The sequence below is a fragment of the Takifugu flavidus genome, chromosome 12 (assembly GCF_003711565.1).
Source record: "Takifugu flavidus isolate HTHZ2018 chromosome 12, ASM371156v2, whole genome shotgun sequence".
NCBI classification, from domain to species: Eukaryota; Metazoa; Chordata; class Actinopteri; order Tetraodontiformes; family Tetraodontidae; genus Takifugu; species Takifugu flavidus.
In genome coordinates, this window is record NC_079531.1 from 6351934 (window position 1) to 6367804 (window position 15871).

At 44.2% G+C, this 15871-nt stretch overlaps 1 protein-coding gene across 1 annotated transcript; it reads left to right on the forward strand.

Annotated features, from left to right (window-relative positions):
- The first annotated feature begins 7370 nt into the window (after nucleotides 1–7370).
- Nucleotides 7371–14410, forward strand: LOC130535231 (probable G-protein coupled receptor 149). The gene is made up of 5 exons (XM_057050147.1): nucleotides 7371–8672; nucleotides 9475–9655; nucleotides 9739–10187; nucleotides 12048–12191; nucleotides 12376–14410. The coding sequence occupies exons 1-5, from the start codon at nucleotides 7710–7712 to the stop codon at nucleotides 12886–12888; spliced, it is 2250 nt and encodes a 749-aa protein (XP_056906127.1). The 5' UTR covers nucleotides 7371–7709; the 3' UTR covers nucleotides 12889–14410.
- The last annotated feature ends 1461 nt before the right edge of the window (nucleotides 14411–15871 follow it).

Genomic DNA, 15871 nt, shown 5'->3' on the forward strand with positions numbered 1-15871 from the left:
TACAGTAACAATTACGACGACGGCTCACCATTAAGCTCCTTCAAATACAGAAACTCGCTCCTGGCAACCGCATTACTAACCATCCCATATGTTATTCTAACTTGCACTAATGGGGGTTTTTACATTACTGGCGGCACGACTGCGACCTTTCTGTCAAAGAGGTGACCTGTGCTGAGGAATTATCACCCACACGGGGAAGAATCATCACACACTTGTTTCAAAACTGTCAAGCAATGTGCTGATGTCCAGCCTCCTAACAGCAGAAAGGCTGGTCAGTGCAAATTTGCTACAATTGATTCACTGTACGTCAAACTTGTATTGCAGTGTTGGGCAGCACTTCATCCAAAGCGGTTTCGGATTCAACCTTTATGAGAGCCTGACCATCAAACATAGCGTTAAAACCGCAGCAAGGCACCCATCACATTGTCGGAGAAATACAGATATTACAAAAATAAAGGATATAACACTGTATAATTGCTGTATGTCTCAAACCTTCAAACTGCTGATAGGCCAAGAGGAAGCCAGAAGAGAATCTGTCATCGAGCAGCTTGTCAGACCGGATCTTAAAGAAAAGTAAATATTGAATCATCGTAACCCTCAGCAGAATGAATGGCCACTAATGTAACATCTGGTACTTGGTTGAAGTGATATCTAAGCCACACATGATGACAGTTTTAACCCCGTTTAAGAATGTGGACATTGCCGTGATCTCATTGGAGTGGGAGCAGGTAACCCAAAGTTAATATGAACAGGTGCTCACCATGGAGCTCCACAGACAGTTTCGGTCAATACCGTAATCTCTTGGATCCACTGCTAACTCCTCTAACTATGCAATCCATTTCAGAATTTCTATATAATGTTCCTAAACTTTTACTGTCATTATTTGGTCCGATTGACCCGACTTGCATTGTAAATAGGAGAACAACTCACGTGTTGAATGCAAACTCTCCAGACTCCCAACACCAAAAGTATGACATGGCTCTCCCATGCTGCTGCTGCTGTTGTTGCTGCTGCTGCTGCTTCTTTTGATGCTGCTGCTGCTGCTTCTGTTGTAGCTGCTGTAGCTGCTGCTGCTTCTGTTGTAGCTGTTGTAGCTGCTGCTGCTGTTGTTGTAGCTGCTGTAGCTGCTGCTGCTGCTTCTGCTTCTATTGTAGCTGCTGTAGCTGCTGCTGCTTCTGCTTCTATTGTAGCTGCTGTAGCTGCTGCTGCTTCTGCTGCAGCTGCTTTAAAGCTCCGCAGTTGCTCCTGTTTGATTAATAAATGAGCGGGGAGGTGAAAGTGCTGCTTTGTTTGATCTGTTTCTCTTACAAAAGTACATCACTGACTACACACACCTCAAAGTAGACTTGGTCTCAGGGGTACCTGGGAAATGCTCTGAAGGTGTTCTGGACACTACTACTAGAACGCCTTCCATGTTTTGTCTGCCCTGGGGCTTGAACCCAGAACCCTCCACTTCTCAGCCCAGTTCCCAGATTGTTAAAGCCAAACGGGGATTTTATAGGTCATTGATCAAGCAGCTCAGGATCTACAGTATTGAAGTTAAACTTGATGCAGCTCGAACATTGCTGGAAGCTTGAGTGATCTCTTTTAGTAGACATGTCATTGATCCATTTTCTTCCTCAAGCTCCCTCAAAAAAAAGGGCTAATAAAAGACTAAAATGCATGGACATCCTTTAAAATGTCAATAATGTTGAGATAATCTCCAGCCTCCCCACAATAATGAACTCTGTTTCTCCATTGAGAGGACCTGACATTCCCCCGATCTTGCTAGGATGTTCTCTTTAATCCCGGGATCGTTGATTCTGCCATAGAGTTTGTTACTCTGGAGCTCGCTCTGTCATCACGCTGCATGTCTCAGCAGGAGTCAGGCTCTATTTGCAGGCATGTGACACTGCAGACGCAACGGTGGGATTCATCCTAATCCTTATAGTGAAGGCGGATTTGAAAGAAGCCTCTGATCAAAATGGAAGGCATGCCTAGACAGCATTGCGAGACAGAGTTGACTCTAATTTATTGCCATGGTATTTAGGTTTGGGGCTCGGTTCTCTCTTGTGAGCAGCAGCTCCGGATGGCACAGACGCTCCGGTGAATGGGAACTGTGGGGTTTCCAACAGAGGGCCCCCAGAAATCTGTCATCTGTTCTTGTCAAAAGTGGATTCCCCCTCCTTCTTTTCCTCCCTGCCTTCAATTCAAATTGCAAAATAAATGTTTTGCTCAGTTCCAACAGTCGAGCTTATGTTAATTTTAGATCTCGTCGGTTGGGGGGGGGGGGTCTTTTAACTTTGACATGACATGATGGGAATGGAGAGAGCTTCATAATGGTGCCCCGAGAATGGGGCTCCACACACAGACTTGTGAAAAAACGCCTACCCCCTCTGTATTTTTAAAAGTTCTGCCTGATCTGAAAGTGGCTTTGGTGCTTTATGTAAAGTCACTGGCCTCTAATGTTCAGCAATGAAAGCAACCTCCACCAGAGACAGCGGGCCCCCCGCGGCTCCAACAAGCTTCTTATTTTTAGCGAGGTTCAAAAGAAACCTAGATATACTTCATTTTATTTTATTTTTTTAATGCCGTCTTGAATTTTCAGATTCATCTCCGTTACATTGAACTCCAAAGACCAAAGGCTGCAAGTATCCGCCGCCTGTTGGCTTGCAGGAGAGTTCTTCTGCACGTCTGTGTATGTTTGATGAGCGCCGGGGTTTGAGCGCATGTCTGCTTGAAAGGTTTTTGAGAGGTTGCCCAGCCGAGCCTGTCAGCGGCGTCCAGGTAATGGCCCAACTTCAGCACAGATGTCAGTCAACAACCTTTACAGCAAGACTCCTCCAAATGATTTTCCATGATTTACCCCTGACATTTACTTGTAATCATCCTCCAGCCTCATTTTAAATTGGTATCTGTTTTTTTTTTTCTTCCTTCTTCTTCCTGCTGACCTGATACTCCAGCTACAAATGAGGCATTTGTGTTTATTCTCAAAGCGGTGAGATACATACCTCCGCTCAGTGTCGATGACAGTGGGCACGTATGTCTGCAGTTGCATCAGAGGGGTGAATATGAGTGCAGTGGTGAGGAGTCCAGGGAGCAAAAGATGCACTAATGGGCCCTTAATGAAGATCCCCAGTCTGCTCATTAATATAGAAACATACACAAATGATACACATGGACACCATGGGAGGATTAAAAGCACATAATGTTTCTTTATGCGGCCTTTTTTCTGTCTCTCTGCAGAAGATCACGTTACAGATGACCGTCATTAAGGTGGGATTATGTCTAAGGGAAGATCTATAACTTTGCAGCAGCTTTCTCTCTGACTTTGAGCTGGTTGGTTTGTCTTGTGTGACCGATTGATTCCATTTAAATCATTCTTTCGGGCTGGTGGGAGTCATGATGATGTTAGGGAGGGGAAAAGGTGTAAGTGACTCTGCTGCCATCCTCCTGGAGGATTTCCACTCATACTGGATTCGAGGGGAGTGCGTCTGATCCACTGTCCCGATCTGTCTCAGGTTCTCCGGTGCAACAGTTCCATCTAGTGGACAATTTGGAAACTCTCTGAGCTGGAGCAGTTCAGCATTTCGAGTGTTTTTAAAGCAGTTGATGCTCTGAAAGAGTGAACTAATATCTAAAATTCACTGTATCCAGTAAAGTATTCTGGCATCATAAGTTTCGAATGATAAATGAATATATTTAAAGTGTTTTGTAAAGCGCGTGAAATCATTAGCTGAGGAAAATCGTCAAATGTATGCAATTTTTTTGTGGTTATAGCGATTTAAACGTTGCCACTGCGGGATTATAGAGAAGACTTTTATGCAATTTTACATTCATACATTTTTTTCATATCTACTTTTATAATTTTTTGTATTTAAATGACCATAACAGATAAAAGTCTGAAGAGTGACCAGCAGGGGGCGTGGTTGTCGTCATCATGTGTACCGGCCATGACAAATGAAACTTAAATGTCATGATTTTCACATGAAATATTGGACATTAGCACAGCAATTTTTGCTGTTGTTGCTGTCGTTGTTGTTGCTAAGCGTGATTTAAATGCACAATAACTTGAATCATCACTGAATTTCTTATATCGGCTGCTTCACCGTTGCCAGCAGGAGTTCCAGAAAGTCAGAAATTGTAACGAAGCGCTCGTTAACAGAAAATAAAGAGCACAATACTTCTCAAAACTGACTGACTGACACTTTAAAAACATATTTTACTCCCGAGAAATAGTAAAGGTTTTGGATTTATTGTGTGTTGCTTTCCCGACCTCCTGATATGTCCTCACAGGAAGAGGAGCGTCAGCGCCTGGACAGGGAGGTGCAAGCCATCAAAACCAAGGCTCACCGCCGCTCACTCCACCTTATAAGATTCATTGGTGACCTGTTCAAGCTAAAATGCTGAATGAATCCCTCATACAACAATAAACTCCTCAATAACTGACGCCTATGAATGCCTCTGCAAGCTGCTGCCCACCTGTAGATACAGAAGAAGAATACAGTACAGAAGTCAATATCTTGGCTTTATTAATACTTGGATAGTTTTAAAACACTTGGAAAGATTGTTTGAATAAATAAGTTCTTCAGCCAGAGATGGACCTGTACTTTTTTTTTTTTAAAAAATGCATCATTCAAGACATGAGTCCACAATGTGTGTATTTCATTCATCTACCTGCAGGGGGCGCCAACAGCCAGAGAAGTCACAGCTGTTGTAATTGGAAGTTTGGAACAAGGTGTAAAAACGTTTCAAATATATAAATAACTATCTATAAATAACTTTATAGATCATCTATATTAGGCAGTTGGGACACAACTTTCAATATCTTATATTGAGGAGACACGCCATAACAAACACCAAGCTCAAATACAGTCAGTGATTGTTAAAATACCCTCCCTGTCCTCGCAATGAAGTTTATAAATATGATGGAGTTTCTTTCCACCCCAAGTCCTCACCGGCTGTGCGCATGGCCTTCCTCGTGATGCAAGCTCCCCGGGAGACCCTCATCTCCAAAGGAAATGCATTGCAAGCCCATTTTTATGCACAAAAATCTAGCTTAGTAAAAGTCATAACACCGGGTGTCCAAGTGCTGCCTGAATGACATCAGTCTATTTTTAAAGGATGGCAGAAGGCAGCGTTCACTCTTCAGAGCAGAACTGCAACTGAAGTGATTCAGTCAGGTCAGGCAACTTTATTTTAGTAGGTTTTAAATAAAGAATGCAGGACAGATTTGTCCTCCTCATGTTAATTATTGTATTATTAATTCTAATTTTCCTGCACCTAAAAGGTTAGCAGTGTATCTTGACTAAAGATAGACAACATGTTGGTCTTCTGTGTGGTTGATTCGACTAAGACCTTCAAAAACGTCTCTACTCTCTTCTATTTTAGCCGTTTACTTGAAGCATTCACCTGATTTCAAATAAATTATAGCTGTTACTTTTTAAATGGCTATTAAGTAGCTCCGAGGTAAGATTAGGAATAAGATTTTCTGTTGAACATTTGAGCTTCTGGAAAGCTAAAAACTGATGACGTGTTGAGTTATTGTGCAGTATAACCAATATGCCAGAGAGAATATTATTGAATTAATTGTGTATTAAATGTGTGCGTTTTTGCGTGTTAGTGCAGTAATTGTGAAATTTGCCACTAGGGGTGAGTAAGTAACTGAAAGCCTCTAGCATCCTCACAGTAGGCATTCATTATACATACAGTATATATACACACACACACACACACACACACACACGCACGCACACACACACACACACACGCACACACGCACACACACACACATAAGAGTATTAATGAAAAGAATTAAAGCATTTATTATCATTGCTGAGCTGTTTTTCTTTTTTTCTTTACTCTACGAAGACAGAATTATCATTAGTATTCAAATATTTTTCTTGAATAGAATTGCTAAGGTGTCATTTTCTGCTGAAGTCTAGTATTCCATAATAAATTAGTTGATGCTAAAGACACTGACACCCTATTTAATTAGTTCCAACGTCATTTTGAGTAGTTCCATGAATTACTACGAGAGGAATATCAGGTGTTTAGCTAATCTGTCTGTCATCACAGCAGCCCGTTTTCCCAGTTTGTTTTCCCATAATTAAACAAAGGTGGTTCACAGACAGCGAAGCTAAAATGTGCTTGTTGCCAAGCTGAAAACAAACGTAGGGCACCGGATGCCAAGGTTTCCCGACGGTTTGCGATGTCATACAATTTTGCAAATGAAATTTCATCGATGCACCAAGTCACACAAAGATCTTTGTGTATTCTGATTTGGGAGCTCTTCTCCGAGCTGCACCAGTTGCCTTTATTGCACAGCCACAATAGCATGTAAAAACAGGTCACCTTGATGTGTGATGCTATGCCTGTCCAGCGTCTGTGTGTTCTTGTGTGTGACATGTAAACCAGTGTGTGTTGCGTTTTGTCCTTCTCATGCTCCCCTCTCTGTCTGCTGAACTCGAACACTAATTCAGTTGTAAAACTTGGCATCTTTACAATTGCATTTACATTCCCAGCAGCTGCAGAATCCTTCCCACCAGGAATTATAGTGAAGAACACAATGGAGGTTTAATGAAAAAGCGCCGGGCATCAGCCTGCATTTGCATAAAGGGCACAAGGTCAAACAAACAATGATAATAATTTTTTTATTTTTCATTTTTTAAAGCCTTGACCAGACAGCAATGATCTGTGAAGCATCTGAGCAAACTGCGGGGTCCTTGAGCCTGAAAATCCTTGAAAACCTCAGGGTCATGGAGGGAGAAGGCCAGCCTTAGCAGGGTATGGAGTACACATGTGAACACACAGGAACACACTAATCTGCCCGGCCCCATGGCCAAGAGCTCTGCAGCTAGTGATTTTTCTCTTTCTGGCCTTGCTTTAATATTGTGTCGAATCAATTTTGAATTGCAGCTTAAGCCTTCCATTAATTCATAATTTGTACTCGCAGGTCTGTGGTGAAAGACTGGCTCTTTTTATCCTGTAAAAGCATTTGTGAGATCCAAACAGGGACAGGTTTCTTCAAATATATTTTCATTTCTTCAGATCTGTATTTTGCCTCGTGGGGACTTCACCATTCCAACAGTGTTAGAGCACTCAGGACTGAATTCAAGGAGACACTTGTGCTAGGTTTATTCTTCTATTTAGTCAGGACATTCTACCCGAAGTGTGAAAAACGCAGTTGAAAACGCTGGTCACGTGGTTGTTTTGGGTTTCTATGTGCCGTTATCTATCAACTTCAAAATAAACCCGCATATCTGCATCACTGGAAGCGTTCGATTATTTTAATGGTCCACAATTCTCATTTGGATTCACTGCATGTTCAGTTTCCCCGAGATTGCACGGGAGGGGGGGGGAGCTGACCCGAATCAAGGGGTCGGGCCGAGCCACAGATGGAAAAAGCCTGATGTGACGGCTCATGCTGCGTTTGACCCAACCCCAAAACGTCCACGGTGAGTGGGAAACGCTGATGACGACAGCGCGTAAACCAGCCCCTGGAACCAGGAGGTGTCCTGGTTGCGCGGTCTGAGCGGTGAACGCGGATTTGGTTACGCGTGCTGGGATGCAGCCCCGCGTCCCTCTCATCCTCTCCGCTGTCTGATTTCTCCGGAGATGCGGCGATGCAGTGCCAGCCTCCAGTCCTCGTCGCGCGTTAAACTTTACAGGCCAGTGAGCCGAGACCGAGTCACTGAAAGTGCCAAAACGGAGAACTTCATTCCCCGACCATGACCACCACGCACAGCAGCTCTCCGGCGCCTAACCAGAGCGACCTTTCCGTGGACACTTCGGAGAAGACGGACCCCGCCGGGCTGGAGAGGCGAATCCGCCTGCTGCTTTTCGGATTGTGCGTAACCATCGCGGCGGCCACCTTTGCCGGCGGCGTTTATTCACTCCTGTCTCTCCTCCGGATGAGGAGGAAAACCTCGCTGTGTCTGATAGTGGCTTCCATGTCGGTGGATGACCTGCTCAGCGTGGTCCCTCTCTCCCTGTTCATGCTGCTTCAGTGGGAGACGGATGGACGCGAGGGGTCGGCCAGCCTCTGCACTTTATCCGGACTTCTGTACGTGTTCCAGGGCGTTTCGAGCAATATGAAGGCTTGCCTTATAGCAGCCTATACTTTTTATGTCACAAAGAGATTTGGGGTGCTCCAGTCTATCCGTCGGCCGTTGCGGGTGATGTGGGCCATCGCCGGTGTGTGGGCGGTCAGCCTGACCGTCAGTGTGCTACCCTTGTGCGGGTGGGGCAGCTTTGCGCCGGCTTCCCTTGGGTGTTTCCCAAAGAGCGACAGTTTTTACATCTTGCTCCTCTTCTCTTTATATTCACTCTGCTTTTGCGGTTTGTTATTTTTCTTTATCCCCCTCACGTATCAGCTGCTGTGCTCCAGAGAGCCCCAGAGGACTTTGTTGTACCCCAGCTACCTACAGATGGCGGGGGGGCTCGGCGGCTCCTCTCCCTTCTGCGACCTGCAGTCGTTTTCCCGAGACAGTCTGAACAAAAGTTTCGGCGCCTACAACGAGCTGAGCCCCAGTTCGTTCGGGACCGAGGTCAGGGAGCCAGAGGGCAGCTGTGTGCCCCCGGTCAACGGACAAGGGGCGGCAGCTGTCGAGGACACTCCAGTTGTGTTTGCGCAAAAGCGCTTCTCCATGATCCTAGCGATTGTTCGGGTCATTTTATGGATGCCGCTGATGGTAAGAAAATATCATTTGACAACTTTTTTTTCAAAAGGGCATAGTGTTTAGTGAAGGCATTGTCGGTTCTTTTGAATGTTTTTGGACTGACTTTAAGTATCGGTGTTTGCAAGTGGATCTGATTCATTTCAGCAGAACTTTTTTTTTTTTAATAATCAAACAAGAGAAGATCTGAATGATTCCGTAATAACACCAAATTAGAAGTTAAAGCTCGCTTGACAGACTTTAAGCTATGGATCACAACTTTTTGGCTTGACACATTAACCTAAAATGTCAATTTCTTTTGTCGTGGATTCAAAATTCAAGAGACAGAAACAGATTATTTACCATTTTTTAAATATTCTTTGCAGTTAAGAAATCAAAACATTGAAGACGTCTAAGCGAATATGCTTTGAATGTCTAATCGATTGGTTTTAAAACTTTAGACAGATTATTATGGGTTCAGTTCTGTGTTAAAGGGTTGCAGAAAGAGCTGTATTGGCCCACCCAAATGGAAGAATTCATTTGATCCCCATTGTAAAATACATGGTTGCCACACTGCCTGAACTGCTGTTGCGAAACCAGTTCACATTGAGCTGAAGAAAATGTAGCGTTTCATAAATTTTTGTGCAAACAGAAGCAGGTGAGAGGCAAACAGAGCATTCCACAGTGGCAACACTGAAAAGACGCAAAATATGAGCGAGCAAAAGCAAAGTCCAGTTTGGTTTAATTTCATTGGGTTCTTGTACGTGCTTCCCTCATGCACAGTGAATCTGATTTCATCTCACCAAATTAATTTCCCCCTCTTCCCCTTCATTAACAGACGTTGGTGCTGCTGCGTCACGTGCTGAATGCGAGCAGTTCCTCCCTGGAGACCCTGAGCTTCTTTCTCACACTGCTCGCCCCAGCTGTCACTCCATTATTCGTGCTGTCGGAGCGCTGGATCCACATGCCGTGCGGCTGCTTCATTAACTGCAAACAGGCTCCCAGACGGGGACCTCCAGGTAAACGGTTTACAGGCAAAGCAGAAGGCGACAAATCTGCTCTGAGGGTGGTTTGAAGGTGACTCTGAAATCATTTCTTGCAGTGAAAAAAAGAAGATTTGAGTTCAGCCTCTCTTTTCAAAAAGGCTACGGGGTCTACAAGCTGTCCCGGAATGCCTTGTCTCCGGCCCCGGAAACCCCTGCCTGTCGCACCCTCTTCAACTGTGACTTCTCCAGCCCACGACTGGATGTTCTGGAGACCGGTGGGCTCTCCACACTGGGGCCTGGTTTTGACCTCACCACCCCCTGTCCAGTGGACAGCTCCTCTCGTGCAGAGCTTCTTGTGCTGGCCGACCATCCGCCACTCCCCCGCGGGACCCAGGAAGAGGACGCTAACTTCGACCGCCTGGCCTCGCAGCAGGATGATGAAATCGGCGACACGGCCTCTGTGTTCGAGGGGGCGGAGAGGAGGCTGTCGCACGAGGTGTGTCGCAAAATCGAGCTGACGGACTGGGAGTGGTGCAGAAGTAAATCCGAGAGAACGCCCAGGCAGGTAGGCCTTTCAGCCCCACGCTGTCGGAGAGCATCGCTTCAGGCCCCACTCGGGCAGTCTTATAACTGCCTGTGTGTCTGCATTTTCTTCCTGCATCTATAGACATGCAATTTTCTAAATGAAAATGACAAACCGAGGTAGGTATGTGATAAGATAAACACTTTCAAACCCCTTTTGCTTCTTCACGTGGCTGCTTAATACTCAAGTCTCTTTGGAGTCTGAATAATAGAGCAATCAATTCTGAAACTCTCAAACTATTGTGTTCGAAACCTTTGTCAGTCAAATATCTCTTGAATGCTGCTTTGTAGACCCACAAATCAAATCAGCTCTCATGACTCAGGCTATTTCATTGATTTTGATTTGTGATTTTGGAGAATTAAAGCCTGTGTTTAGAGTTTTGTGATCAATATTAATGAGGTTTATCCACTGAAGCTTGACTCTCTTATACTTGCTCAACCTTTTTCATTTAGAGGGCACCTAGACCAAACATTTTCGCTTCAGTTCATTATATATGTGATCCACTATCCACTAATCCATTTTTAATCCATTTCTTTATTTGGGGTTGACTTTCAGTGCTCCTGTAATCCCAGAAGCTTAATTCTTGTTGCGGCGTATTTAAGCATACCAAATGATGTTTGCTCGGCCTCCGGTGAGTGGGGGGGGGACCCAGATGAGAGCGAAGCCTCAGCTGTTGGCAATGGCAAATGACTGAGCCCCTCCAGGCTGGTTGTGATAAACTTGCAAAACTAATTGTGACATGGAGAAATGTCAAAGCAGGTTTGCATTTTTATAAGGCTGCAGTCATGGAACCATCTTGCATTACATGGTTCCCTCTAAAGAACTCATTGCGAGCACGCGCGTGTGTGTGTGTGTGTGTTTGTGTGTGTGAATGAACTCTATAGAATCCATTGATGTGTACTAACATGATGCACGTACACATACTGTACAGGCCAGACTCCGTCACACCATCGGTGATGCAGCAAACCTACCCACGCCTGTAAACGGCATGAAGCCAAGACGCACAAAGTCAACACCAAAAACAAAAGCCGAGCTTCGGCTATTTGTGATTTATCACATTTCCAGGCTGGGCTTTCTTCCTTGTTAGCAGGCTAGATGTCATTACCCAGCATCTGTGCTGCTCATTGTTGGCCCCTCCGGCCTTCAGGATCCACAGGGAGAGCTCGAATTAGAGTTTAAAGACATCTTTACCCTCCATGTGACTTTAAAGTCACAGGCTTAATGGAGATGTAATGTGGGTTCGTAGGTACGGGGCCAAAATCCATCTGCGCTTTTCACAAACCTGCAGAAAACAGATAGATACGATATGTTCACCAACAAAGTGTGAGATGAAACTGCATTGATTTTCAATACTTTCAACCCAAATCAATACTCAATACAGTTTTTTGCTTTAATTCATGTGTTAAAACAAAATTATGAATTACATCCTAGTGGTTTAGGATAAAATGTTAGTAATGTTTGGGAAGGTAAGTGCACAATATAGTTAATCTGTTCAGGAGGGTGGAGCGAAATTCCCATTTGGAATAAAACGTTAAAGTCTCAAAACCTGTAAAAGTACACATGCCCGTGCTGCTGCAGAGGCGAGAAGAAAAGACAAGCATCTCTGCAGAGCATCACAACACGATCGTTCCATCAAACTAATCTAAATAATGTAGGAAGCTTAATGAGACCTCTCCACTGTGGCACCACAGGATGCTTCTGTTTCCTTACCCCCTCTGGCTACATTTTCTCAAGAACATGTTGACAGAGGCTCACTTTGATGCCGCGCGTTACATCACGAGTACTTAACACTTCCTCAACATTTTTTTTCCCATCTTTTTATTTGTTTTCTCCCCTTCGCAGCGATCAACGGGTGGTCTATCTATTCCCCTCTGCGCCTTTCAGGGCACTGTTTCCCTGCAGGCGCCCACAGGGAAGACCCTCTCTCTCTCCACCTATGAAGTCAGCAGCGACGGGTTGAAAATCTCCCCTAATAACGCCAAGAAGGTAACACCATAGGCGGTTTCTTGCTGTCAGTAAATAATTCTGCTTTATTTGTTTTACCCTGTAGTGACATGATGTATATTTAATGAAATATATCATGAAAGATCTTGGCATAAGATGAGCAGAAGGAGCATTTTCAAGCCAAAACTGTCCCGACCCATCTTGTTTATTTGCTTCTCCTCCAAAGGTTGAAGTGTATCGCTCCAAATCAGTGGGACATGAGCCCAGCGCAGATGACGCAGCATCTGGAGGCCAGGCTGGAGATGGGAATGTCGACAGCGCAGGTCTGGGAATGGATATCTCACTGGGGATGGGCATAGGAGCCACCGTGGGAGACACCAACGTCAAGATCCATCTGGAGGTACTGGAGATCTGTGATAATGAAGAGGCCATGGACAGCGTCTCCATTATCTCCAACATCAGCCAATCTTCCACACATGCCCGCTCGCCGTCTCTGCGCTACTCACGTCGGGAGAACCGCTTCGTGTCCTGCGACCTGGGCGAGACAGCCTCTTACTCCCTGCTCATTCCCGGCAGCAGCAACCCGGAGGTGGAGAGCATCAACATCACCATCCCCGACACGGTGGAGGCGCACCGGCAGAACAGCCTGCGGCAAACGCGGGAGAACTCGGGTTATCGCGAGGAAATCCAGCTGCTGAATGAGGCCTACATGAGACAGGCTGGAGAGAGGGAGGAGTGAAGCTGGAGGAGCCACGAAACGTGACGAATTTCCCAATCCTTCCACTTCTCCCTCAGCAGATGAAAAGAACTATACAAACTTTATCAAACCACAGTCTGTGTTCCTACTACTGTACTTTCTGTTTTACGACCCCACACACGTCACGTGTTTGTAGAGTACATAGAGATAAGTCTGCACGAAGGCAGAGGAACTGATTATTGAAGCGGCACATCTGTATTCCTTGTGAGTGTTTCGCCATATGGCGGCCTTCACTTAAACGCGGAGCGGGAGGCGTGCAGGTCTGCTCACATGACCGCATTAACCCAGCTGGCCCGTCGCCTGACTCGCTCCATTGTGCGTTTTTAGCTGTTATCGTTTGCTTGAAAAAGCCTTCTTAGTTAATGAGGACAAGGGTGTGTGGTTTTAATGTCTGCTGCCAAATATATTGATGTCCAGGGGGTCAGTTCTGCAGTATTCTTCCCCTTTTTTTTAGCAGCAAAGGCATAATTTATGAAGCAAAGACAAAAACGATGAAAACCCGGAGGAAGAGAGGGAACATGACATACAGTGAGAGAGAGAGAGATTACTAAAGGGGATACTTGTGCAGAGCAGCACCGTGCCTGCGGTGCAATTTAAACAGTGTTTGTATTTTACTACAGTACCTAGGCAGCATATGAATGTACGCCGGGATCACAGGGATGCTTAAGGGAATCATCTCTCCCCGCTCGCTTCACTGGCCATCCAATCAGTGACCCTTGCGGTCCGATATGTGCATAAAATTCAGTCTAGGAATAACATTTACATAGTGTTTTGGTTCTGAATGCAGATGTTGTCACAGGTGCTGTTTCTATTTGTATCCCCCAAGTGCACATTTACACGCAGTAACAGTAAAGAAAATAAAGCTGTAACAGACTAATGTGGGGATATATTTTTGTTTTCCCATACCACCTCTGTGGTAACTTGGTATTCACGGCAGCATCAATGCATTTTGTGCAGGCTTTTCCGATCATTGTCCTTTTACAAGCCTCTTTCATCACATGTTCCATCATCCCTGAATGTGTTTATTAAAGATTTACACTGAAAAACCACCCCCAATGGGGCTGCAACAGACTTTTGTTTTGTCTGCGTTGCGCAAAGAAAAGCGTATAAATCCGGCTCGCTGTAACCTCTGATACTGAGCTAATGGTGCCAAATGTTTTTATCTGAGCACGGCTTCATCTCTGCTGCCTAACAGAGTGGAAATAATTTGATCATCTGCTTGTTGAAACAGGACTCAGAGTCAGCTGCCGCTCTCATAAACCTTTGTGATCAATAATGCCTGTTAGCTGTGCTGTGTACATAAGAAATTCTGGATGACATACTGACAGTAGAAATGCCCCCACCTTTAATCCGTTGTGTCAGTGATCTGGAGATGTTTTTCTTTCACAATAAAAACTAAACTAGGCACAACCATTGAATAAATAGAGTGACCTAAACAATTAATGGCCATTATTTGCAGCATCTGTACAATGAGTGATGTAAATTATATGAGTAATACAGAAAATGGCTTATGTTGCAGTGTGTGTCCGGATATAAATGTTTGATAATTGCATTGTTTTATAGTTTCACAGTGTGGGTAGACCTTTAAAAATGAGTCAAGTCGAGGGGCTAGAAAATGAAAAGACTGCAAAGGGTAAAAAAGAGAGAAATGTTTCCAAAAAAAGCAACAATAGCTGTTCCAGCTCTTAACATCATCAGTGAGGTTGTGATAAAATACATATTGTTTTAATCTGTGTTTTTTTATTGTATGAATCACTGGGGTCGGAGATGCATCACATGTAGCCAAGAGGATTTTTTTTTTTTAAAAAAGGAAAGCAAAGTGTGCAGCGAGAATCATCCACAGACTGCAGGGTGGGGGTGGGGGACAGAACATACAGTATGAAACAGTCTTATCTCCCATTGTATCCTTTGGTTTTTACAAGCCTTCCACTACTCAAGTGTATTCCTCTGACACGCTCTGATTGTTTTTTCTCTCGGTATTCTGCTCTCATTTTTAAAATCTGTGCTTCCTGCACCTCAGGTAAAAGGACCAAATTTAGCTGACTGGATTTCTGCAGACTGGAATTCAATGCAAATGCTGCTTGAGGACAGAATGGAGGTGAGCGCTGCATCATTGCTGTTTTCACAGCAAGACACATGAGGAAGGATGGTGTGAAAAGGATGCACATGAAAATGGTGATGTAGAATTTTAATGACAGCGATGCAGAGCAAGAAGGTGCAAACTACTCTCGAAACCTCTCAGCGTCATGCACTCAAAACTGCTGCCTTCCCATTTCTCTGCTTTGTGGCACTAATTGGGTGTATTAAATTCATTTTACAAACGAGAGTAAGACATAAAAGGGAAAAGACAGAATAAAATTCATAACAAACATAATATGAGGCAAACATCCCCCTTTGAACAATTACATTTCAGCATTAGGACTAGAAAAAAAGGGGGGAAAATTACTATAATTGTTAACTGGTTCCATCCTGTATATAATATAGGATTTAACACTTGAAAGTGGAACGTTGTTTTTACTGAATACAAAGATTTTATTTTTAACCACATAGCAGGGAAATACTTCTTATTTGACACAGAAGTAAATATTGCCAGCTGAGAACCAAAACCATGAGAGGGACATACCAGCAGTCTAAAGCTGTCATGATAGATATTCTTTCATTTGTCTCTAACCTTTAAGGTCATTGCTTGTTGCCATGTTAAACTTTAGATCAATTGAGAAGTTACACTAATGGAAATTGTTCTCAATGGCTCTTAGAGATTAAGCATGGACAGTGTCTTTTTCCCAACAATATTGGTGTTGGCATGAGTCAACATTAAAGGCCATTAGCTACTTTTAACGTTTCGTATCGATCCAATGCAAAATGACACATAATTACTTTCGCATCGATAGCAAACCCCAGTAAATCTTCAATAAATGACGGTAATTAAGCAACCAATCACAGAGCTCTGCGTCAATGAGGAGTC